General features: G+C 41.6%; 1 protein-coding gene across 5 annotated transcripts in view; it reads right to left on the reverse strand.

Annotated features, from left to right (window-relative positions):
- Window positions 1–472: 472 nt before the first annotated feature.
- Window positions 473–26,865, reverse strand: part of Dap3 (death associated protein 3) — a 28,300-nt gene continuing 1,907 nt past the window's right edge. For all 5 annotated transcript variants that reach the window (XM_051198837.1, XM_051198840.1, XM_051198839.1 and 2 more), the window contains exons 2-12: window positions 15,840–15,893; window positions 12,580–12,684; window positions 10,384–10,485; window positions 7,610–7,718; window positions 7,253–7,345; window positions 6,293–6,423; window positions 4,511–4,750; window positions 3,296–3,355; window positions 2,232–2,321; window positions 1,697–1,814; window positions 473–801 (exon numbers count right to left, since the gene is read on the reverse strand). In XM_051198837.1, coding sequence (XP_051054794.1) covers window positions 716–801; window positions 1,697–1,814; window positions 2,232–2,321; window positions 3,296–3,355; window positions 4,511–4,750; window positions 6,293–6,423; window positions 7,253–7,345; window positions 7,610–7,718; window positions 10,384–10,485; window positions 12,580–12,684; window positions 15,840–15,881 — 1,176 coding nt within the window. In that variant the 5' untranslated portion in view covers window positions 15,882–15,893 and the 3' untranslated portion in view covers window positions 473–715. The remainder of the gene's footprint in view (window positions 802–1,696; window positions 1,815–2,231; window positions 2,322–3,295; window positions 3,356–4,510; window positions 4,751–6,292; window positions 6,424–7,252; window positions 7,346–7,609; window positions 7,719–10,383; window positions 10,486–12,579; window positions 12,685–15,839; window positions 15,894–26,865) is intronic.

Genomic DNA, 26,865 nt, shown 5'->3' on the forward strand with positions numbered 1-26,865 from the left:
ATTTACCATGTGACGTGCAAGCCTGTCAATGTCCCCAAACTCACACAAACACAAGAGAGGACTAACTTCACACAGTTGTCCATAATGTGCTTTGGCATGTGTACATAAAATAATAATAAAGAAAAGCAAACTCTATGAGTCCCTTATTTCTTTAGTTCTTTGAAGGTGTGTACACAGATATAATTCTATCTGTATGAGTGTTAATTCATTATATAGCATGTATACTGTAGCAGGGGCTTAATTTTCTCAGGAGTATGTGGGAAGGAGCTGGCCACACCAACCTGCCAGAACTCAGCTGGGGTTTCGGCGACATTCTGCAGAAGCAAGAAAGGTACCAACAGGGAAGTGAGAAGTTACTAGAACAGGAACGGAATTAGGCTGGGAATCTTGGTCTCCTGAATTGACTTGTGTTCACAAGACAGAACAACTAATACTTTCTGTAGTATTGAGTTTCTGCAGTCAACAAACAGAATTCCAGAGAAATTCAATTTTGCCAGTGTGAACACTTTCCTTATTACAGATCCAACACAACACTCAGAAACAGACCCATCTTTACTGTGAAAACCGGTATTAGTTGTAGAACAAAGGACATCCTATTGCCATATGCCCCATCACTGCAGATCAGGCTGTTTCACTGTGCCTAGGGACTTCCTCACGTGGCATCGTGGGAAGGAGGTGCATCTTCCAGGGGTGCTGCGCCGCGCTGCTGCCGCCATTACAGGGAGGCACAGAGCCGCTCCAGCTGTCCGGGGTTGCAATTACTCAGGAACTTCAGCTCCTTCCTCCCTTCTTCTGTTGTAGCTGAAATGCAGCCAAATACACAAAAATGGCAGCCTCTTCCTGCTACAAACTGTGATCAAGGTTTGTCTGTTCAGCTCTCACTCCTCTACGTCCTGCTCACCACACTGCCGCTGCTCTTATTTCCTTTCTCTAGTCTCACGGTCTCTTTACGATTAGCTTACACCGTTTTTTGGTGGGGCAAGAGATCAAATTCAAGGCTTGGCACATGCTAGGCACCAATTATTCCTTGAGCCAGGGTCTCATGTAGCCCACAGTGAACTGAGACCACAGCAGTCATTACTGCCTGTCCATTACTCAGGACACAGACTGTGTTTACATGATGTGAAGCAGATACACTAAGAGTTAAAAGCTTCTGAAGCCAGGTCGGTGGTGGTGCATGCCTTTAATCCCAGTACTTTGGAGGCCAAGACAGGTGGACCTCTGTGAGTTCAAGGCCAGCCTGGTCTACTGAGTGAGTTCCAGGATAACCAGGGCTACACAGAGAAACCATGTCCCAAAAAACAAAAACCTCTCCCCCACCCAAAAACCTGAAAAGATTTAAGGGCTTCTGAAGCCAGGGTGTGGCATACGTGCTGAGACGTTAGTTCAGGAGGCTCAGACAGGAGACCCCGAGTGCGAGGTAAGCAAGCATAGGTACACAGTAAAACACTGCTTAAAAAAAAGCAAAATTGTTCTGGATGAGGTGAGATTTTAAGTAGAAATACCTTCCTGTCTGCACTGACACAAGCACCCTCTGCTCCTGCAAGTACAAGATCATAGACCCAAGTGGTCACTGCTGATCCTTCTGAACCTGTGACTCCAAATAAGCTAAGGTACTTGGTCACAGATGACTCAGCCGATTGTGCTATGAACAGCCTGGCAGGGCAGGGTAGGGTAGGGTGATAACATAACTGACCTTTCTCATGCTGAAGCCAATTATTCTCTAAATAGTACTGAAAAGAACTTTCAAATTCCTTTGGATTATAGTTGGAAGTGAGGATGGGAACAAAAGGATCTAAGGCATCAAATCCTTCCTGTAGAAGAAAAGGATAAAAGATACTGTGTTAATCGAGCACCAAATGAAGAGAGAGCCTGAGTGACTTTGAGGACAGGGTCTTTCCTCTGTTCTACACTACTCCCACTCTTGGCTTCCTGCCTCATAAAGATGTGAACTACCCCAAATAAATATTAAATAAGAAAGAGAGTCTCTAAACCAGTGGTTCTCAACCTTCCTAATGCTTCAACCCTTTAATATAGTTCTTCATGTTGTAGTAATCCTCAACCATAAAATTATCTTGTTGCTACTTCATAACTGTAATTTTGCTACTGGTATGAATTGTAATGTAAATGTCTGATATGAACCCCCAAAGGGGTCACGATCCACAGGTTGAGAAACCCTGCTCTAGATAGAATGGTTACTCTCAGGGAAACAGGTTTCTCCAGGACATGACCTTTCCCAGAAGCTCGTGCGGCAAATACGCTGTTCGGGATTTAAAGAGAGATCCGGTTTGGCTCAAACTCAACACAATTGCACCTCCATGCTAAAAAAAAAAAAAAAAAAAAAGGAGTTGAGTTTTAAAAAGATGGAAATGACAGACATGCTACACAGTCAGTTGTAGATTTTTTCACAATAGTGTTATGACAGTGTGGTTTAGCATAATTAATTGTCAACAAAACAGTTACTACTTCTTTAAAAAAAAATATTATGTATACAATGTTCTGTCTGTCAGTATCCCTGCAGGCCAGAAGAGGGCATCAGATCTCATTATAGATGGTTATGAGCTACCATGTGGTTGCTGGGAGTTGAACTCAGGACCTCTGGACCATCTATCTCTGCAGCTCCAGTTATTGCTTGTAGATTTAGTTCTGACAATAAATTCTACAAGATCTTACGTTTATCACAATATACTTTTGGTTGTCAATTTCTTCTGCAATGCCTACAATCCTAGCACTGAAGCAACTGAATGAAGCAGAAGAGTGGAGGCAGAGTGAGTTCTAATGCGGTCTGAGCTACAAAATGAGCTCATATCTAGCTGCCTTAAGAAGCTTGATGGTTCATGTCTTAATTTCCAGCACCCACGAGGTGGCGCTCTGTGAGTCTAGGCCAGCCAGGACCAAACTGTGAGAACCTGCCTCAAATAAAAATTACAGTATCTTAAACAAACAACAAAAAAGTAAAGACAGACAGACAGACAGACAGACACTGGGAGAGAAGGCTCAGCCAGGAAAGGGACTTTCTACAGATCCATTCTGTACAACTACAAATAGAAAGTAAGTTAGATAAAAGGTAGTAAAGGCAGGCATTGGGGCGTACGCCTTTAGTCCCAGCACTCGGGAGGCAGAGGCAGGTGGATCTCTGTGAGTTGGAGACCAGCCTGGTCAACAAGAGCTAGTTCCAGGACAGCCTCCAAAGCCACAGAGAAACCCTATCTTGAAAAAACCAAAACCAAAACCAAAACCAGTAAAGATGCAAACATGTTTTCCTCTACAAATCTTGAGCATTGAGGGCACTTACCCAATCATTTTTCACCATCTTCCTTAGGCTATGGACAAGGGATAGTTCCTCAGGGGCAATCTACATGTTGTCAACAAGAGAGTGTTGTAGAGATTAGGACTTTACTTTTCTGGCTGTTTCCCTGAGAAAACTGAATTGACAATTAGCTATAAGGAAAAGCTTTTAACCACTGTAATCATAGCACCTGAACACACTTCCTCTGGGATAAGAGAGGTGAGGAAAAAGGAGAGGAAGAGGCAGGCAGGCAAGAGGAGAGAGGATCATTGTCCCAAGTGCACCTTCCTCCCTTGATAGCTCTGATCTCTACATAGACCACAGCCTCTCTTTGAAAACAGCAGTTAGAAACAAGGAAGAAAGCAAAGCTGCTGGAGCTCCGGCTGCCCTGCTCTTTCCAGCATGTACGATGGAGCATGTAACATCACGTGCTGGGTAGTTTCTGTCAGCTTCACACAAGCCAGGGTTATCTGGGAAAAATGAACTTGGATTGGGAAATACTGCCATCAGACTGGACCATAGACAAGCCGTAGGACATTTTCTTGATTAGTGATTGATGGGTGATGGGGGAAGCAGCCATCCGTGGACAGGTGGTCCTGGGCTGTATAAGAAAACAAACTGAACAAGCAAGGGGGAGCAAGCCAGTAAGCATCACTCCTCCATGTCCTCTCGTTAGTTCCTGTCCTACTTCTGTCAGTGGGCAACTGATAGGGCTCTGTCCCTTTCCTCTGCTTTGGGTCCTGGTGTTTTATCACAGCAATACAAAGCCATAACATACAACTTTTTCTTTTTTAAAGCTAATTCACTGTACATCTTTCCCCCTTTTTTACAGTGCTGGAGATGTAGCCTTCTACATACTAGTCACTCATGTGCTCACCACAGTGCTACACTGCTGGCTTATTACTATTCACTATCTTTTGTTGTTGTTTTTAAAGATTTACTATTTTTTGTGTTATGAATGCTTTTCCTGAATGTATGTATGTTCACTGCATGAGTGCTCGTTGCCCGTGCTGGATTCCCTGGAACTGGAGTTACAGATGGCTGCCATCTGCCATCTGAGTGCTGGGAATCAAAGCTGTGTCCTCAGCAGGAGCAGTCAGTGCTCTTAACCATTCAGCTATTGTCCCGGCTCCACACTTCATCTAAAATATTCCATGTGGCCCACCCAGGAAGGCATCAGGCTCTTTACGGGATAGAGCCAGAGAAAACAAATATTCTTACCAGGGTCCGGTCTTCTCTTTTCAGCGTGCTCCTTCCCCAGAGGGCATTGACCCCGTCCACTGCTACCAGGACATGGAACAGCCCTTTGGAACTCTGGCTCCTCAGCTCCTTCAGCACGATCCCGACAGCGTCTGTGGCACTCCTTACTCGTGTTATGCCCTGTTCAACAACCTCTCCCAGAGGACTGCCCCTCTCGGTGCTTTCTCTCCTATTCCAAACATATTTCTCTTGAACTTTTATCTAAAAATAAGCAAACAATGAAAGAAAATGTGAGGAAACTGGGATCGACATGTAAAATAAAAATAAATAAAGGAAGAAAGAAAGAAAGAAAGGAAGGAAGGAAGGAAGGAAGGAAAAAAGAAGGAAAATCCAATAGGCTGCCTGTTTAGGCTGAAGCCTTTCCAAGTCAGGATGGCAGCCCACAGGAATGATCTAAACCACAAGGAGATGCAATGTAGAAATCAAAGACTTCTAACCTTCCTTCCTACAGAGGAGATGTCAAAACTGGGTCTCATACTTTATTTAGGTCAGGTCAGCCTCCAACTTAAGACAATTACCCTGTTTCAGATTTCTTTTCTTTCTTTTTTTATTAAATTTATTTATTTATTATGTAAGTATTCTGCCTTCGTCTACATCTGCAGACCAGAAGAGAACACCAGATCTCATTATAGATGGTTGTGAGCCACCATATGGTTGCTGGGAATTGAACTCAGGTCCTCTGGAAGAGCAGCCAGGGCTCTTAACCACTGAGCCATCTCTCCAGCTCCCATTTCAGATTTCTAAGTGCTGGGATTAAAGATGTAAACTACCGTGCCTGGCCCTCCTGACTAAAACGGTGAAAAAGGACATTGGCATGGTCCCACCCATCCCATAGTACTCATCAAATACCAAGCCCCAAGCATGCTGGGAGCTCCACTGAACTCCACCAAGCCTGGACACTCCCATTTCTTTCTGGTCCTTTTTTTGTTTTTTTGTTAGACAAGATTTCTCTGTGTTGCCCTGGCTTTCCTGGAACTTACTCTGTAGACTAAGCTGGCCTCAAACTCACAAGTGCTGGGATTGAAGGGGTGTGCCACCATCACTTGTGTATGTGTACAGTGTACATGCATGTATACATACGAGGGTGCATGTGAGTCACCTTGCTGATTAGTCACAGAACAACTTGTAGGAGTTAAGTTTTCTTTTCCCATCATATAGGTTCCTAGTTTATAACTCAGGTTATGAGGTACAGTGGCAAGCACTTCATCTCGCCAGCTAACACTCATTGTTAATACACTTATGTGAGTCTTTCTATTATGGTGGTAAAGCTTCACTTTAGAGCTCAATCTAAGATGCTAGGGATTGTGCCTTCTAGGTCAATGCAGGAGCACTGTAAGTTCAAGGCCAGTTTGAGGTACAAATTAGACTCACAGCCTAATTTGTGAAGCAAACAAAACTGGTATGAATAATCTTACTCTTAGGTGTCTGTTTTATATGGAGGAAAGTCTTACTGTTGGCCATATGCTTGAGGATTCATGTCTCTCTCAGAAACAGTAAATCAATTTAGACTTTTATTTTACTAGCCACTAAATGAACAGCTGATAGCTGTTACCTCTTTAACAACAAAAAATGAACTTTTAAGTTGTGAGACCACTGTGAGCAAAACATATTAAAGGGATACAAAATGACTTATTTATTACTGATTACTATGCCAATTCTCTACAGTATCCAACTACGAAAGCTGCAGAGAAGATGGAATCTGGGCAAAGGTCACCCTGCACTGAATTCCTGGCGTGCAGTCACCTGGCTCAGGAAGTGCTTATTTGTAGTTTTGAAGTTCTTCAGCCAGGTAGAGGCCTCCAGGGGCTGATCAAAGCGCTGTTTGTTGTAGGTGGACTGCAGAAGCTCCCGGCAGTTTTTCACCCAAAGATGAGCTAAAAATGCATAAGAAAATCAATTAGGAAAAGACTGTAGTTAACTTGAAATACTGTATACTTTTTTTGTAAAAACAAACAAAAATTCGCTTTCTTTCACTTTGTATTATGGATGTTTTGAATGCAGAGACCAGAGTCCCTAGAGCCAGAGTTAAAGACACCAGGAGCTGCTGTGTGGGTGCTCTTAACTGTTGAGTCACCTCTCCAGCCCCATGAATTATTCTTTAAAGTATGAGAAATATATTGAAAAATAAATGAACATATTTTCTTGTGTGTGGTGGTACTGGGAACTGAGCATTCATGTTCATGATCTTAAACTGAATTGTAATCAGTACATAAGACATCAAGTGGACTGTCATTTCTGCTCACTGCTAATTTTTATTTATTTTTAACTTTATTTTTTTCCAGGCAGTCTTAGAACTCACTCTGTGGACCAGGCTGGCCTTGAACTCACACAGATCTGCCTGCCTCTGCTGGGATTAAAGGTGGGCACCACCACCCAGTTTACTGCCAGTTTTCAAAAGGCAAATTAGAAAAGGTGGATATACACAACTCTGAACAAAAGAAGATATAAGCAAAGTGTGAGGACGCAAACCCACACTGAAGAACTAACTCAGCCCTGAAGTGCCAAGGAAGGAGCTCAGAGACTCTGGACACTCAAAACAGTCACGACGGACGGCAAAACAAAAAGAAGTCTGTAGTCACCCCCTTTGAATCTGAGGCAGGAGGGAGTTTGCTCCGCTCAAGAACTCAAGAGTTAGCGTGCACACTATAGCATGGTCTAAGTCACAGTGCTGCCGGACACAGGAGACATACAGGAAGGTCTTACCATCTGGGATATGCAGAACCAGCCAGTCATGTTTTGCACAGAAATGAACAGCATGGCAAAGACTGAGAGTTTTTCCTGTTCCCTTCTCCCCATCTAAAGTGTGTGTTAAAGAAAACATCATCATAAGCAACATGTTTCCCATTAACAGCATTTCACAGCTGGGTGTGGTGGTGCAAGTCTTGAATCACAGCACTCAGCACAGAGAGGCAGGCAGATTAGTGTGACAGTGAGGCCAGCCACTGCTACAGAGCAAGACCTGTCTCAACAAACCAAAAACCCAAACAACCAGCATTTCCTTTTCTCAGATGAGGGGAGAATGCATGGGCTGATTAAGACCCGGCATGTTGGAAAGGATACAGAGAAGATAGCGCACAGCTGGGTGAGTAAATTTGGTATTTTTCAGGTAGCCCAGAAGCTCCAGGGCTGGCTTCCTTATCATCAGACAGGCTTCGCCAAAGGTCTTCACCTAAGCAAAAAGGAGGAGGAAGAAGATGGACATGGGACTTCTAGCCATTCTAACCATGAGCACACTAAGGCTGACACAGCAGACCAGAGCTCCAAACTCATCCATATTCAGCTGGGTTGGTGTTGAATATGAAAAATCATCTATTTCAGCTAAAATATGATGTACATTGTTTTATATCAAGTAACATAAATAGACAGCTTTTGGTGTTTCTTTTTTTAAAAAAGATTGTTTAATTTATGTACTTTATGCTCTATATTTGCACGAATGACAGAAGACAGCACCAGATCTCATTACAGATGGTTGTGAGCCACCATGTGGGTGCTGAGAATTGAACTCAGGACTTCTGGAAGAGCAGCAACCAGTGCTCCTAATCGCTAAGCCATCTCTCCAGCCCAGTGCTTCTTCTTTGTATGTATTTAATGTTGTGATGTGGATGAATCCAGAGCTATGTGCAACCAGACAAAATTAATGCAAGTACTCTACTGCTAAGCTAGACCCTAAGTCCAATGCTATTGCTTTTATAAAGACCTCCCCTCCCCAAACAAACCAAATGATGGTGTAGAACCTATTAAGCCCAAATTTGACAGTACAAATGAAATAAAGATAAATGGAGCAGAAATGTCTTAGTAGGAAACACGACAGACAAAAAGTAAAGAACAGTGGAAGGAGGCTTTTGTGTCAATGGGATTATGGAAAAGAACTGCATGAATGTTATGGCCTGGGTATGAACTGTCTCCCCCAAACTCATGTGTCTGAAGACAGCTCCCATTCGACATCCCGAGGTGGGACTGTGAGAACTGCTAGCTCTTGAGGGATTTGACTTTCATCAAAGGACCAACAATAGATTCATAACCTGATGGCATTAGGAAAGTAGGTGCACTGAGGGCACGTCATAAAAAGGGTATATTTTGCCCCTAGCCTCCTCCTCTTGGCCTTTCTCTTTTTGCTGCCTCACTACCAAGAGGTGGGCAATTATGCCTGCCATGATGCCACATGTCACTATAGTTCAGAGAAATGGTGCCAACTAATCATGCACTAAAAACTTTGAAATCACAAACATAGAAATTGCTTTCCTCTGGGAATCTTTATTTATTTATTTATTTATTTTTGGTCACAGGGATGCAAAGATGATTAACACTAAGTCTCTTCACAACAGGAGCGGCAAGGCGCTTGAGTTGGTTAAATATAGTCTCTCAAAACCTTGAAGGTAAGGACTGAACTTTGAACACATTACAGCAGTTTAAGGGCTACTTTAAAGAATTTCTGGGTCCTATTTCTAATCCTAATAAAAATGTTGATGACAATGCTGGTATGGTGTAGAATTTGTTTCTTTTCTTTTTTGTTTTTTGAGACAAGGTTTCTCTGTAGTTTTGGAAGCTGTCCTGGAACTCGCTCTATAGACCAGAGTGGCCTCGAACTCACAGAGATCCGCCTGCCTCTGCCTCCCAAGTGTTGGAACTAAAGGTGTGCGCCACCACCACCCGGCTTGCTTCTGTTTTAATATTACCCCCTCACCATTCAGTCAATGCACTTGCTGCTAAGCCTGATGTTGAGTATTATTCATGAACTCTCAAGGTAGGAGAAAGCTGACTCTCACAAGTTGTTCTCTGATATACACATAAGAGGTATGACCATAAAAAAATAAATTCATTTAAAAAAAACGTATTATTTCTGCTGGGTGGTGGTGATGCACACTTTTTGTCCCAGGACTCGGAGGCAGAGGCAGGTGGATCTCTGTGAGTTCGAGATCAGCCTGGTCTACAAAAGCTAGTTCTGGAGCTCTGTCAGCAGCTAGTGGCCTAATAGGAGCCCCAGGTCCCAGTCAGACCTTGTCTGAGGAAACAAAAAAGGTGGGATGGGTACAGACACGCTAGGGTCAGCAGCACTGGCTGCTCTTCAGAGGACATAGACTCGGTCCCAGCCCCAAAATAGCTGCTTACAACGGTCCGTAACTCCAGGTAGGGGATCCCAGTTTCTCTGGCACTGCATGTGGCACACAGACATACATGCAGGTGAAACACACATGCACAATTAAAAAAAAAAAAAAAAGCAGCAAATAGCCAATACAACAACATGGATGTGTCCTGAGGAAGGACACTTCAATCTGACCTCTGGCTTCTACACACATGGACATATGTACACCTGTGTATACCACACTCATACATTTTCTTTCTTTCTCTTTTAATATAACACAAGATTTCATGTAGACAATGATGGCCATGAAGATCTTGCTTCTCCTACGGTACTTGATTACAGGTGTGTGCCACCACAGATGAGGTTTTGGACTCAAACATTACACTGTAGCCAGGCTGGCCTATTACTTACCATGCAGTAGCAGCCCTTCTACTGCTGACTCTCAAGTGCTGGGATTACTGTTGTGCACCAACACTTACCTCAAGTTCACTTAATTATCCAAATGCCAAGATTTCTAGAAACTTGCTTGATAATTCAAGGAAAAGGGTATTATTCATAAAAGAATACTTTCTCAGTGGCAAAGTGTATTTAAGTGGCTAACTACAGATAAACACTAGTAACTGTAGTGCTCACCAGTCCATAGCTGAATTTCTATTTTTTTTTTTTTTTTTTTTTTTTTTTAGAAATGTCAAAGTTTTATTTATGCCTCTCATTTAACCTTTTCCCTGCGCTGTTCTGGTTGAGCACCCACCTGCATCATGTATCGGGGAGGCAGGCCATGAGGGAATACTGTCTTCAGATCCTGGAGGGGGATGCTATAGTGCTTGCCCTCATGTTGCTCCCCATGCTGCGCCTGGAAGCACAAACAGGGACAAGAGGTCATGAAGTGAGGTGCAGGCTTTGAAAACAATCTGGGCTGGGTACAATTTGCTACCTATTATTTCAGCACTCAAGACAGAAGCAGAGTTATCTTCAATTCCAGGCCAGCCTAGGCTACAGACACCCTACCTCAGTCAAACAAACAAACAAACAAACAAACAAAACCACCCAAAATCCATCCACACACACACACACACACACACACACACACACACACACACACACACACACTCACTCACTCCAACAAAAAAACAAACAAGTCAAAAAACTAAACTCAAGCCTAAAACTCAGCTAACCACCAGCACATAGAGCAGATGGTTCCTGCCAGGCCATAGCTGGGCAAACAACATCTCAGAGCAGGGAAAGTATTTCTTTTTGAGACAGTCTTGCTATGTAGCACAGCTGGCCTGGAACTTTTGTCTATCTTCCTGCTGGAACTTCCTGATTGCTGAGATTAATATGTGTGTCTTTTCATTTAAAATACTGGTTGTTGAGATAGCAAGATGGTTCAGTGGGTAAACATGCTTGATGCCAAGCTTGACAACCTGAGTTCAGAACACAGGACTCACAAGCTGGAAGGGATCAATTCCCAAACTTGTTCTTTGATTCCACATAAAATCCACCCCCTAACAAACAGGTCAAATAAAGTGTTGTCACCAACAAATCCAGTTGGTGGCCCGAGTAATAAATCTTCACTGCTCAGCAATAAAATGTTGATGGGGACAGACATAATTTTTGCCACCTGGATTCTTTTATGCCGTGAAGAGATGCTCCAGGCATGTGGCAAGATCATCTTCATGATGCTGTTTCCATAGAAACCCTAGAGGACTTGAAAAATTGCTCTGAAAGACACTTTAGTGACTTCATTAATTTATTCTATTTCATTTTGTGTTTGTGAGGATAGGTGAATGCTAACTACTAATTTTAAGCATACCCCGATGAAATTATGTTTTGGTAGAGAGGTATCTTTTTAAATTTCAACAAAGCCATATTAGGATGGGAAGAATCAGATTAGGACAAGTTCTCCTCCCACGGCCCCCCCCCCCCAAGAAAAGTTGATGGCTTCCATTATAAAAAAAAAAAAAAAAAAAAGCTCAGCCCACACAAATGATTTCATTTATAAGACATGGCACCAATACTGGGCACGGAGGAGAAGGGTCAGTTCCCAGTCTGCCAGTGTTTGAACCACAGTGAGGAACACTATTGCTGATAGACACCAGGAAAAGGGAAAATGTGTCATTCCATTGGCAAATGGAAAAACAGTGCTGGGATTAAAGGCAAGCACCTTCATGCATGGCGAATCCTGGGTCTTCAGCACATTAGCCAAGGGCTATCCTACTGGGCTTATCTTTCCTCAAGCCTGGGTACCCTGTGTGTTAGGGAACCTGCTTGATCCCTGCAGGGCTGAAGAAACTGTGAAGAGTACTCTCCACCCACATGCCTAAAGTATGGACCAACTGGTCACTGAAGACCAAGACAAGAATAACTAGTACATAATTATTTCAGAGGGCTTTTTTTTTTTTTTTTTTTTTTTTTTTTTTTTGTTTTGAGGCTCTCTCTACATAGCTCTGGCTGTCCTGGAACCCACTATGTAGACCAGTCTGTTTCTGCTAGAATTAAAGTCACGTACTACCATGCCAAGCCTAATTCAGCCAAACTGTAATCCAGCAAGATTCATGGCACTAAATGAATTCATTATTAAGATCACATTAGAAGGAATTTGGACCAACTCTGTAATTTTTTTGTTTATTTGTTTTGAGACAGGGTTTCTCTGTGTAACCCTGGCTATCCTGGAACTCACTCTGTAGACCAGGCTGTCTTCAAACTCACAGAGATCCACCTGCCTCTGCCTCTTGAGATCTGGGACTAAAGGCGTGCGCCACCACTATCCATCCAGCCTAACTGTACTTTTTATTTTGACAGCACCACAGGGCAAAGAGAAGACCCCTATTTGCAGCCCAGGCGTCTTATCTATCTGAGCATAAGGGGACCATTTCCCTGATTTGGAAAAGGGATATATGGCAACACAAGTTATAACCTCCGAAAGCCCACCCACACAACAACTTACCGGGTCACTGTCACTGGTGCGGGAAATAACTCTTGGATGCTCAGCTGGAACCAGATTGCTCTGAGCTGCCTGGGCACTCCCATGCAAAAAACACCTTGGGTCCAACTGCAGAAGGAAACCTTTTTAGTGTTCTCGAGTCATCAGGTTTTTAAATGCTTGCTGTAACACTGAAGATTCAAGCCATGTCTCTAAATATGACACTAAAATATATTTTAATTCTATATAAAATGGATCCTAATAATTCACTAAATCCAGCCATATTATTTATCTTCTGAATCTGTTTCAGCACATATATGGTTATGCTAGCACTCTGTCCTAGTGGAAACAAGTAACTCTGTGCTGCTGTTCAGTACAATGTAACCACTGATAAACTAATGTAACTTTTTTTTGAAGATGGAGTCTTCAAAATAAGAGTATGATAAGCTAGAGGCCACTAGCTTATCATACTCTTGTCTCAGCTTCTCAAGTACTGAGATTACTAGCTGAGCCATCTCTCCCAGCCATACCTTTGTTTTTTTCAGCTGGGGTCTTGCTTAATTGCCCTGGCTGTCCTTGAATTCTGGGCTCAGCTCCTCCAATCTCTGCATTCTGTGCAGCTGGGAACACAGGGTAGGTGTACGCATGTGCTCAGCTCAGGAAACGGGTTTAATCCACTGCCACTGTGAGCACACTTCCCATTATCACATCTTGCTGCACCATAGGAAAGCAGCCTCCTTCCACAAGGGTCATAAACTGTCCTTTAACATGGTTTTTTCTTGTTTGCAGGATGTGTCTCCTTCTGCCTCTTGAATGCTGGGATTCTATATAATTAATTAATCCTCTATAATTAATCCTCCCCCTTTCCTTTCTGACAGGATCTGACTATGTCTGGCCTTCAACTATAAAGATCTGGTTGCTTCTGCCTCAAGTTCTAAGACAGCTAGGACTGCTGCACAAAGAAACTCTGTCACAAAAAAAAAAAAAAAAAAAAAAAAAAATCCCACAATTGAGCTTAATGACAGAAAGCCAGAAAGCCTTACATAGATATGAAATGATTCCAGTTATAAGATTAGGATATGAATTCTAGAGGAAGAGATGAGGGATTTTGAGTGCAGCGTGGGAGCTAGCTGGCAAGTGAACAGATGTGACCTGAGAGCTGTGAGCGGAAAGCACTGGGAGAACTGATTGTCCTGATTTCCACAAGTGCATCCCTTCACACACATCATACACAGTAATAATAGTACATTATTAAAAAAGTAGCAAACTGCCAGGTGGTGGTGTCCCTTCAATCCCAGAAAGCAGGAAGCAGAGCAGGTGGATCAATGTGAGTTCCAAGAGAGCCAGGACATAGAGAAACCCTGTCTTGAAAAAACTAAAACCCAACAACAGCAGACTAGGGAGCTGGGGACATGGCTCAGTGGTTGAGAGCACTGGCTGCTCTTCCAGAAGACCCTGGTTTATTCCCAGCCCCCACATGGTCGCTCACAACAATCTGTAGCTCTAGTTCCAGGAGACCAACAACCTCTTCTGGCCTCCATAGGCACCAGGAATGCACATGGTGCACAGAGATACACGTGCAGACAAACATGCAGACACAGAAATAAAATAGCTAAAAATATTCCAGTGCCACAAGGTGGTGCTATTTCTACAGTACTCTGACTTTTTAGCTACATTTTTTTTTCTTCAGTAAATAAAAAGCTAACAAAATGGATTCCTTATGTCTTAAAGTGTTATAAAAGTCTCACTTCCAGGAAAGCAACCCTTACGTATAATTCCGTCTGCTTAGTTCCAGAATGAACATCATGCAGTTCCCCAACCACCAGTGATCCAAAGTAGGTCATCCTGAGCCAAACTAAAAACATACACATTAAAACTTTTTTATTTTTATGCATATGGGTATTTTGCCTGCATACATGTCCGTACACTGTGTGCCTAATGTGCTCTCAGAGGCCAGTGTGAAGAGGGATCACCTGAAATTGGAGTTACAGATGGTTGTGATCAGCTAACCATCTTCAGCCAATGCTCTTACCAGTGAGCCAACTCTCCAATTACCCCCCCCCCCTCTTTTTTTTGAGACAGGGTCTCTCTATGTAACTCTGGCTGACCTGGAAGGAACTAGGTAAGCCATACTGACTTTGAATTCAGAGATTTGCTGCCTCTGCCCCCTGCCTGCTGAGATGAAACACATGGACCACCACACCTGGCCCTTTTCTTTCCTGTGTATCAGTATTTTGCCTGTCTTAACTACCAAGCCAACGTTCTTGCCAAAATTTGCTTTAATTTCTTTGCTAATTTTTTTGTTTTGTTTATTTCTCTAAAACGGACAGAGGCTTTTTATAAATCAAAGGGTAGGAGTTGGTAAAAGAAAAAGAACAGAAAAACAACAAACACCTCCTCCCAACCCAAAACTGTACCAGGGGCCTTTCTGAGAAGTCTTGCAAATACATGCTTTGTTGCAAGTGACCCTTTCTTCATTTCTCATTCTCAAGACTTTCTTCAATTCTCATCCTTAATTCTGTGAGGATTTCTGGTTTTCAACTAACTCAGGCTGAGTGATCCCCATAGGTGCTGCTAAAGTACCAGATGGTCATTTATTCATGACTACTGAACTGTGTACTTCTGGAGAACATGGATTATTTGTTTACACTGCCTGAGTTGCCTGATTGGTTTAATAAAGAGCTAAATGGCCAGTAGTAGCTAAGCAGGAGAGAATAGGCAGGACTTCCTGGCAAAGAGAGAAACAGGGAAGAGGAATCTAGGCACCTGATTTCACCATCAGTGCAAGTCAGGTGTGTCATACTAAGAAGAGATAGCTGAGCCACGTGGTAGACTGTAGATTAATATAAATGGGTTAATTAAGTTATAAGAGCTAGTTGGGAAAAGGCTAAGCTAAGGCCAATCTTTCATAACTAATAATAAGTCTCGGTCATTATTGCAGGCTGGCAGTCCAAAAATAGTTTGACAAGAAAGCTTGCTACAGTTAGGCCACAGGCTCTGAAGTCCACCAACTAGCACCTATATAATGCTTTACAACTTCATAGCCTATTTTCTTAATAGGTTACTTAGCCTTTCTAATCCATACTTTCTGCAACTATAAAACAAGGATATTACATTGTCATGAAGGCAGAGTCTTACTTGGCCAGCCAGGCTGGCCTTGAACTCCCAATCTTCTTGTCTTAGCTTTCCATTACTGGATTATAGACATACATACCTTCAAACCAGCCATGCCACTGAGAATTTTACCAGAAAGTGAAGCATATGAACAGTCTGTTGGAACCCACCTTCTGGAGCCTGGAGGAAAGCCTTGTTACTCCCTTCAGCATTGTCTTTGTTCTCTTTATTAAAAAAAAAAAATAAAAGACAGAAAAAAGGTAGTGAGTCACTATAAAAAATTACAATATAAAAATCAGATAATATCTGATGGGAGATGTCATTCTGTATATGTTTCTCATACTGGTTAATGAATAAAGCACTGTTGGCCAATAGGAAAGGAAGATAGGAGGGACTAGGAGACAAGGAGGAAATAAGAAGTAGTAAGGAGGAGCCAAGATGGAGAGTCGGAGGAAAGCAGAATGCCGGCCGGCTCCCCGGTAAGAGAAATACATAGATCAGCAGAAATGGGTTAATAATTAAGATTGAGCTAGCCGATAAGAAACAAGTAACCGGGCCAACAGAATTATATCTAATACAGAGTCTCAGTGTATTAATTGGGGCTGGCGCAGCGGCGGGACAAGACCAGCGGCAGCAGGCGGAAAAAACTGTACACCTTACAAATATCTAGATATATGAAAATCATCTATAAATTAACAAGCTAGGCAAAAGACAAGATAAAGCATTTCATTCAGGAAACACTATGGCTTGTAAGTTTAACTTCACTGCAAGTCATGAGAATGAAATTAAAACCTCGATGATGAGATGCCAATCATAAATATCATCTTAAGGAAACTGAAAAAGTCCTACACCAGTTGTTAAATCCAAATGTACAGGAAAATCAATTTTTATAAAGCTGAAGATTGTAGTACCCAGCTAGACTATTCCTTCACATTTATTCTAGAAAACTACTTATGAATATACACTGGAAGGGATATAATAGTGTTTATAGCAGAGGAGTCTGAATTATTTGAAAACTGAAAAAAAACAAAACAAAACAAAACAAAAACCTAAACTAAAATGTCCTCTGATATAAGAGTGAAAACAGTCAGAGAACAGTCATAGAAATAGTAAGAAAGGAACTACAATACATGGATAAACTTAAAAAAGAAATACTGGCCAGGCACGGTGGTGCACATCTTTAATACTAGTATTAGAGAAGCAGAGACAGTTTATCTCTCTGAGTTCAAGACCAGTCAGGTCTACAAAGTCTGAGTTCCACGCCAATCAGTGCTCTACAAAGAGAGACCCTGTCTCAAACAAACAAACAAACAAAAAACACACACATTAATACCAAGTGAAAAAAAAATCACTATATCTAGCATTAAATAAATTAAACATCAAAAGCATGCAGTAGGCGGAGGCGGGAAAATTACAGTGTCAAGCTCAGATTCAAGCTACGGAGTTTAAGGCCAGACAGGGATAGATTACACCCTGCCTGAAAACAGAACAAAACACACAAGCAATCCTTTAAGTTTGCAGGACACACACTCAATAAAACTGAACTAGAAAGGTAAATGGATGCCAAGAATAATATCCCAGGTAGTGACACTAAGGGAGAAAGGAAAGGGGGTAGACACACTGGAAACTGGTAATCACTAATTCCTAATACTAGATAATGGATATGTGAGTATATATTTGATTTTTTTTTTTGTGAGACAGGGTCCTAGCTGACACAGAACTCACTATGTAGACCACGCTGATCTTGAACTTGTACAGATCTTTCAAACTCTGTCTCCTAAGTTTTGGGATTACTGCTGAGAGCCATCACACCCACAGACCCACAGGGTCTTACCCTTTGGTTGGTGTGATAAAATGCCCTGACACAAGCATCTAGAGGAGACAGGGTTTATTCTGGTTTACAGTTCCAGAGACATAGGACCCATGGGAGGGGGGGGGGTGGTATTGAGTAGGGTAGACAGAACAACAGCCAGAAGGCACAGTGGCAGAGGCAGGATGCCTGGCTACACTGCACCTAAACCCAGGGCCCATCCTTCAACAATCTACTTCCCCAATTGATGCTCCACACCCTTCCCAAACAACTAAGGATCAGGCTTCAGACAAGTGAGCTTGTGTGGGACATTGACACTCTGACTACTCGACATTATTTGATACCATGAGTTTTTTTTTAAAAAAATGTATATCATGTGCTAAGTTTATCCTTTTGGATGTTGGAAAATTTTTAATTAGAAATTTTAATTAAAAATATTTAATTAGAAAATTGTACTGTTTTGTGGCAAAAATAAATTCAAAATATACTATTTCCTCAAGACCCTATCAGAGCAGAGTATAGTGACTCATGCTTGTAATTTTAGCTCTTGGGATGCTGAGGCTAAATTCCTTAGACTCGAGCAAGCCTGGACTAAACAGTGATTCCTAGGAGGGCTTGAACTACAAAATAAGACTGTACCCAGTCAACCCGAGCAAACAAACATGGTTATTAGTCTGAAAATATGAAGATACCAAACCAAATACACACTATTTTTTTCAGTATACATATTCTCACCACAACGTTCAATGAATAAATGAAGGCATTTTATTAAATGCCCTATTTACATAAACAAAAATATAAAGAATAAGTTACATAAATGTAGTTCCTTCCTTCTTCCTCCTCTTCACCCTCCCCTCTCTTTCCAGATGGGGTGATGCTGGTATTTAATCCATGGTTCTCCTGCCTCTGAGCACTGGCATTCAGGCTGGTGTCTTTCAAAGTATCTTAGTTTACCTTTCTCTTTTATTTAAATGAAGCACTTTATACCATCTCTTTGAAATATCTTAATTCCCAGCAGCATTACTCTTTCTTTTCAAATTATTTATTTATTTATTTATTTATTTATTTTTGGATACAGGGTCTCTCTATGTAGATCTGGTTGTCCTCAAACACACAGAGCTCCACCTGCCTCTGCCTCCCAGTGCTAGGATTAAAAGCATGTATTACCATGCCAGGCTCCAGCATCATTACTCTTAAGCTTTGGATCCTTAATAAATTAAGGGCTATTTGACATACTGTAGTGCTGCTACAGTTCATCTGATACCATAAATGACTCCTAGCTGGTAGCATGGTAGTGTGACGATGCTAGAGATGGTTCCAGTCCAGGTGTGATGGAGTGGCACAACACACAATTTCATCAAGTTGATCAGAACAACATTCAAATTTGCGGACTGTTCATTTCTGCAATTTTGGACCATGGTTGACTTTGAATTTATTTTAAAATATATTTTCTTTTTTCTGTCTATGACTGCTTTGCCTGTATATATGCATGTGTACTATATTATACCTGCAACTAACAGATCAGAAAAGAGCACTGGATCTCTTAAAATTGGAGTTACAGATGGTTGTGAGCCACTGGAAACTGAACCAGCTCCTCTACAAGAGCAACAAGTGCTCTTACCTGCTGAGTCATCTCCATAGCCCCCATTGTTGACCATGGGTGACTGAATTTATGGAAAGCAAATTCTTCCACAGGTAGAGAGAGATTTCTGTACTTCAATGTAACCACCACTACCTAGCACTGACAGAGTAACTAAATGAAATCTCTGGGTAATTAATTACTTTCCAACTGTGTTACAACACAAACTATTAAAGCAACAACAATAACAAGAGAGTTGTACCAATTTCACTTGTCACTATGTGACCATAACTGATTACAATGAACAAACAAAGTTCCCTGACCAGATAAAGTTTCTAGTACATTCAAGAGAGTCACAAACCATCCTGGAGAGATGGCTCAGCAGTTAAGAGCACTTGCTGTACTGCAAAGGTTTGATGCTCAGCACCATACTGCGGCTTACGACAGTCTGTAATTCCCGTTCCATTGGTCAGGTACCCCTTTCTGGTCTCCATAGGTTCAGGGCATACATGCAAAACACATAAATTCTTTTTAAATAAAAGATTTATTTTCAGTTTATGCCTATGAGTGTTTTACCTGCATGTCTGCGTTCAGGGCCCTGCATGTATGCCTGGTTCCCACATCCCAATCATGGACAGTTGTGAGTTGTCACATAGGTGCTGGTAACTGAACCCAGGTCTTCTAGAAAAGTAGCAAGTGCTCTTAAGCACTGAGCCTTCTTTCCAGCCCCAAATAAACACACTGTAAAAATATATTTACAAACTCCTTTGAATCACATCCCTTTTTAGTTACCATTTACTTTTTAATAAAGAAACCAATTAATTCCTTAATTTAGTCACTCAAGAAACACATGAAGTACTTCTATATGCTCCCTTATGCAGTGTACAGAGGTGAACAAATCTCTATTGGCCTGGCACCCCATGCCCCCCCACCCCCAGGGTCTTATTACATAACCTTAGCTGTTTTGAATTCACAACATGGACCACCAGACTAGCCTGGAACTCACATATCTTTCTGCCTCTGCCACCTGAGTGCTGGAGTTAAAGGTGAGCTCCACTAGCTCCTGCTTTCCTGTCACCTGGGGGCTCCAGGGCTCTTTTTGCTAAACATAAAAACCACAACCTAAAACATTACTTCCCAAGGTGTTTGGTGAATACTAACTAGTCCTATAAAATGAACCAAAGGTATATTATATGGCCAAAGAAATTTGAGAAATAATGCAGTCATTAACTTTTGATTAATTTAAAATGCAAATCAAAATTCTTAGGGAAAACTAGAATAAAGACCTTTCATTTTATTTCCTTCCTTCCTAATTATTTTGAGGCAGAGTCTCATATAGCTCAGGCTGGTCTCAAACTTGCTATGTAGCCAAGGATGGCCTCCACCTTCCATGTACCAGACTGGCAGCTTTGTGCCCATATGCCTTTTAAGAGACTTCACTTTAAATTGCAATCCAAAAGTATTTAGTGTTGGAATCCCTTTACTGCAAAGCAGCGGTGATGCCAGTGCTATAGATTATAGTGGTGGCAGCTGCTATGGGGCAAGGCTACAGCTGAGAGTGGGTTCAAGCCTATGGAAAGCTCTTAGTCACAGGCTGGAGCAAAGTTCTACCCACTCCGATTGTTATCTGCTCTACTTAACTCTCTTGGTCTTAATAGTCTTCACTAAGCTGGGCCATAGTGGCACACACCTTTAATGCTAGCATTGGGAGACAGAGGCAGGTGGAGCTCTGTGAGTTCCTGGGCAGCCTGGTCTATGGAGTGAGTTCCTAGACAGCCAAGGCCACAGAAGTACTTCTGTGAGATCAGCACTAGCCTGGGCTACAATGTGAGTTCCATGTCAGCCTGGGGTACTATATGTACTCTATCTCAAAATGAAACCAACCAACCAACCAACCAACCAACCAAACAAGCCAAACCAGGGCTGGGGAGTAGGTCAGCTTGTACAGTGCTTCCCTTGCAAGCACAAAGCCGTGGATTTGATTCCCTCTCCAGCATTTCATAAATCAGGTATAATGATAATCACAGCACCCAAGAGGTGGAAGCAAGGGTTCAGAAGTCATCCTCTGCTATACACAGCAAGTTCAAGGGCAACCTACACTACTGGATACCCGTCTCAAAACAAAATCAAACCAACTTTAGAGACTAAACTACATTTTGCTTTGGCTTTTATCTTAGTAGTGTTAGAGATAAATGCTCTAGTACTGAAAGACACCCCAGCTTGCCTGCTTGATTTACTTATGTATTTATAAGCAGGTTCTCATATTGGGTCTAGCCTGTCCTTAACTCTCAGCAATCCTCCAGTCTCAGTCTCTCAAGTGCTGGGATGCTGGGATTATAAATCTGAGCCACTACACCTGGCTGTGGTAGTATTTTCAGGTGTGTGACTTTTGTTTATGCTTTGTTACTGTGCCTATCTAAAACACCTGGTGGTCCTAACAAAGAGCTGAACGGCCAATAGCAAGGCAGGAGCAAGGATGGGCGGGGCTGGCAGGCAGAGAGGATAAACAAAAGGAGAAAGGAGGGGCAAAGGGAGAACAAGGAGAGGAGCAAGCATATCAGGGGCCAGCCACTCAGTGATGCCCTAGCCAGCCATGGAGAAAGATAAGAGACCAGAGGGAAAGGCAGACAGGGTAATTTAAAGATAAGAAAAGCTGGCAAGAATCAAGCCAAGCTAAGGCTAGGCATTCGTAACTAAGAATAAGCTTCCGTGAGTGTTTAACTTGGGAGCTGGGTGGTAGGCCCCTCAAAAAGGCTAAAGAGCCAAAACAGAAAGAGCAAAAACATCATTCAATACCTGGCTCCAAACTACATTTTCAATTATTTAAAATACCTATAAGGACAGCCAGGTTGGTGATGCATGGCTTTAAGCCCAGTACTCTGTGAATTCAAGGCTAGCCTGTTCTACACAGCCAGTTCCAAGTTATCTAGTGCTTCACAGTGAGATCTCATCTCAAAACAACAACACATAAGGAGAAAATAAAACCACACTGATAAACCAAATAATTCCAGAGAGGACTATTTGTCTTTTTGGGGTGGTGGTGGTACTGAGGATCACATCCTGGGCCTTGTGTATATTAACTCAGCACTCAATTTTGTGGGCTGAGAAAGACTGTATGGACATTAGTGAAGGCTAACCTAATTGTTTTCACAATTTCAGTTAGGAAAAGAATAGCTTTCAGGCTGGGAAATGACTGGGTCAGCAAAGTCCTTGCCATGCAAGTTTAATCCCCAGACATCTACCTGAGTTCCAGGCAGAAGACTGCTTCAAAACAAAAACAGAGACAAAACAAAAAACAAAACAAAACAAGCAAACAAAAGGCCTGGCATACCGACACACCCCTTTAATCCCAGTACTGGAAGCAGAGACAGGAGAATCTCAGAGTTCAGTCTGGTCTACAGGGTTCCAGGAGTGTCAGGGCTTTACAGAGAAACCAAAAACAAACAAAACTAGAAGAAAAACTAGTTGGATGACATTTAAAGTTGACCCCTGACTTCCCCAAGCATGTGCACACATATGCATGTACACACACAAACACACACACCACAACCAAACATATTTTATGTTGCACTTCGCACTATTTCCTCAGATTTGGGCCCCAAGAGATACTGGTAATACAGAATGAAAAGTAATTCTCAGGGATGAGGAGATGGCTCAGCGGGAGGTAAAATGCTCCTTGTTCAAGCATGAGAACTTGGATTTGGATGTCAGCACACACATAAAAAGCCAGCTGTGGTGGTGCACACCTGTAACTCAGTGCTGTGAGAGGGTGGATGGAGGAGGATCATTGGGGCTAGTTGGCTGCCAGCCTCGCTCCAGGTTGAGGGAGAGACTGTATCTCAGGAGAAAGGAGGAGAGCAAGACACTCAACATCCTGCACACAGACAGACACAAAAAACACATGGGGAGCAATACAAGAGGACACCTGACATTAATTTCTGGCCTCCACATGCAAGGACACATGCCCCTACAAACATACACACTTCCCATCATACAGCAAAGAAAGAAAATTCTGAAATACAACAACTATGACATTTGAACAGTACAAACTTTAAGTTCTCAGTACTTTTCTTGTAGGCATTTCACCAGAAAAAAATACATTATTTGCAACTTGGATAAGAGTGCAAGTGATGACATAATAGACGCTGTATTGTCAAATAGGTAAAAGATAGTAAATGCTTAGAGGCAAGAGGATATCTAGTTTATTCAGCTAACAATCTGCTATTGACCTTTAGGGTCTATCTTTTAGGTGCTTAAAGGCTTCACCCTTAAGTAAGGTGTGTGGAATGGCTCAGTGGATAAAGGCACTTGCCAACAAGTCTGACGACATGAGTTTGATTTCTGGAATCTCTATGATGGAAGGACAGAGCTGATGCCTACAAGTTGTCCTTATACATGCACTCTTGTCCTTCTGCAATCTGCAACAGTACCTAAAATTTTAAAAGCACAGTTTGTCTACATTTTATCAAATGAGACCTGTGTTGTTGATTTCTAATCCAGTATGTTCTGCATACAGGAAATATACAGCCAAATCCATCAAATCAAAACATTTTATCTGGAGTCTGGTAGAGGTTTTAATTCTCAAATATATATATATATATGTTTATTATATATATATAAACTTCCAAAAATGGGGCATAGTTTAAAACCTTTTGAAAATATAAAAAGATGTGAAATGTATACACAGTTAAGATCCTAAAGTTGTAGGGCTCAATGATATGTCTACACTGTTGATCTCAACCTAATTGTACATTATAGTGATGGGAGGATGTCCTTTTGTATGCTGTGAATATGTTTCTCTTATTGGTTGATGAATAAAGCTGTTTCAGGCAATGGACAGGCAGGATGTAGCCAGGCAGGATGTAGCCAGGCAGGATGTAGCCAGGCAGGAAGTACAGGCAGGGCTATCAGATGAGGAGAATTCTGGGAAGACAGAGAGGAATCTCCAGGGAGACGCCATGTAGTTGCTGAGGAGGAAAGAAGCCCAGGCAATAGTGGTAAGCCAAATGGTAATGGTAAGTAGAAATGGGTTAATAATTAAGAGAGAGCTAGCCAATAAAAAACCTGAGCATCCACCAAACTGCTTATAATTAATATAAGCCTCTGTGTGTTTATTTGGAACTAAACGGCAACAGGACCAGGAGGAACAGAAACTTCCATCTACATTATAGTTTTCATTTAGCATGAGTGCTTTTGTATGTGTGTATGACTGTGCTGCCATGGCATTTTCATGGAATTGCTGTTTTTCTTCCATGATTTAAGTCCTAGGGGCTGAACTTAGGTCATCGGATTAAACAGTTAAGTGATGGTTCCATGTTACAGTTTGAAATGGTGCTTACATAGAGACTACTAAAGAAAGTATACCAAAAATGATGTGGCATATAAGCGCTAATGGTGCATTACTCCCCTATCCTTAGCAGCTGAACCTAAGACTCATGTATACCTAGCATATATTCTACAACTAATCTATACACCCATCCCTACAAATTATACATCTTAAATTTTATTTTTACATACCATCTTAGCCAAAAGGCCAAGTGATACTGATTTCCATTTCTAATGTTATTAACATTTAGAAATGCTGATAATATTGTGTAAAAAAAAAAAAAAAAAAAGCTGTTCAAATGAGTTTACCTTGGTGGTGTGCATGTGTAATCACAACAGGAGGGTCATGATTGGGAAGGCAACACAGACAAACACAGACAACACATATCAAAACTGAATTAAACCAAACCATCCAATTGCAACACTTTGATTCTAAAGGGCTAGGAAGAACCTGTCCACAAGAGAGAGGGTGGGGGAGGGGGCTGGAGAGATGGCTCAGAGGTTAAAAGCACTGGCTGCTCTTCCAGAGGGTCCTGAGTTCAATTCCAAGCAACCACATGGTGGCTCACAACCATCTATGAGATCTGGTGCCTTCTTCTGATGTGTATATACATAATAAATAAATCTTTGAAAAGAAAAAGAAGGAATTAAATAAATGAAAAATAATAACAGATTTGTAAAGTTTCTATAGAATTGATTTCTAGTTTTCAGGGCCTGAGTCTAAAAGCTTGATACTTTAAAAAAAAAAAAAATCTTGGTACTTCTTACCAAAGGCATGGTTAATCTTTGCAGTACCAATTCTTTCAGAATTTGAAACCTTATTTTAAAAGTTAGTATCAGAGATGGAGATGGCTCAGGGGTTAAGAGCACACTCAGGTTTTAACTCCAGTTTCAGGGATCTGATGCCCTCTTCTGGCTTTTCAGGTACTGCTCACAGTGCACAGACACAGCAGACAAAACAAAACACCCCACATATGGGCCGTTTCTTCTACTGTGAAAAGCAAGTATAAGGTCTGCTCAAAAACATGGCTATAGTGTAGCAGTTCAGACTCCCAGCTGTCTTCAGCTTGAGGGCTAATGCTAGCAGAAGAATAAGGAAACATAGGCAATCTGGAGACACACACACAATACAGACATACATACATACAGGCAAAACACCCATACATACAAAATAGTAAATAAAAGAAATTGTACTATGAAGGCAGTGTGGTATAGGGAAAAGTTAGGTTTTTAAGAGATAGGCAATTTCTGCCTAAAGATCAAGTTATGGCTTTCTCTGAGCTTCAAGCTTTTTCCTTGAAAAATGAAGATAAGATTATCTCAAAGTGCTGTTGTAAGGGTTAAACATGTTCTTTCAGTATATTATTCTATCTACGCTTCTCAGTGTGACATTTCCTTCCATTCCTTCCTGTCATCCTTTGCTGTTGTTTGAGACAGGGTCTCATGTAACCCAGGCTGGCCAAGGCCTCGCTGTATAGCTGTGGATGACCTTTAAGTTCTGATTCTCCTGTCTCCACCTCCGAGTGTTGAGATTACAACCTTTCACTTGGTAAGTTCTAGTATTTAAATATGTGACACTTTTTTAATATTTCCATTTACTCTAAAACAGACTACGAAAACTTATAAAGAAGTCAAGACAGTCTGCATGCAAGAACACACAGGCCCACGCTTACAAACTTGTACACGTGAAGCTATTAAGGAAGAATGAGTATAAACCTAGTTGGGCTCCATTAATCAGCTAGAGCTTGGTTAACAAAAGTAATTACACAGTAAGATAAGTAAGGCTGATTTTTTTTTCTGTAACTCGAAGGAAACATAAGACAAATCCTGACCCATACAGGTAATAGGTGAATGTTTGATCACCTGAAAGGCAGGTGTGAGGGCTCATGCCTGTAATCCAATTACCAGGGAGCCTAAGAAGATGGCTATCAGAGTGCCAGGCAAGCCTGGGATAAAGAGACTATCTCAAAAGACACTCTATTGCTCACTTTCCCCCAAAAGACTTTTGGGGTCTTGTAGATAAATGGAATGGAATATTTAAAACTTCCCCAAATCACAAATGCAAGAATTCCCAGATAAGAAGGGAAACTCAAGTAGATCATTTCTCTAAAATTTTGCTTTGCTTTTTGTGAGATACTAAAAATAGGTAGATCAAACACTGGGGTTTTAACATTCCATAGTTGTGAATTCAGCCATCAAATATCAATGCAGTTTTGAGAAACAAATATTAGCAGCCAAGGAATGCCATAGGTCTTGTTTAACCAACAGGTTGAATGAACAGAATGCAAACTACCAATTACACCTACAAGTCTTATCAACATCAACAGCGTGGTAAATGATAACAATATTCTGCATTTTCCCCGTGCCTTGGGGCGAATTCTACTTTACATACATTATCTTATTATTTCATACTCCAACCCTGGAGGCATATTTTGGGGTTAGTTAATTTTTACGCCCACTGTCCCATAAGTAACTTAGAAGA

The sequence above is a fragment of the Phodopus roborovskii genome, unplaced genomic scaffold, assembly GCF_943737965.1.
Source record: "Phodopus roborovskii unplaced genomic scaffold, PHOROB, whole genome shotgun sequence".
Lineage (NCBI taxonomy): Eukaryota > Metazoa > Chordata > Mammalia > Rodentia > Cricetidae > Phodopus > Phodopus roborovskii.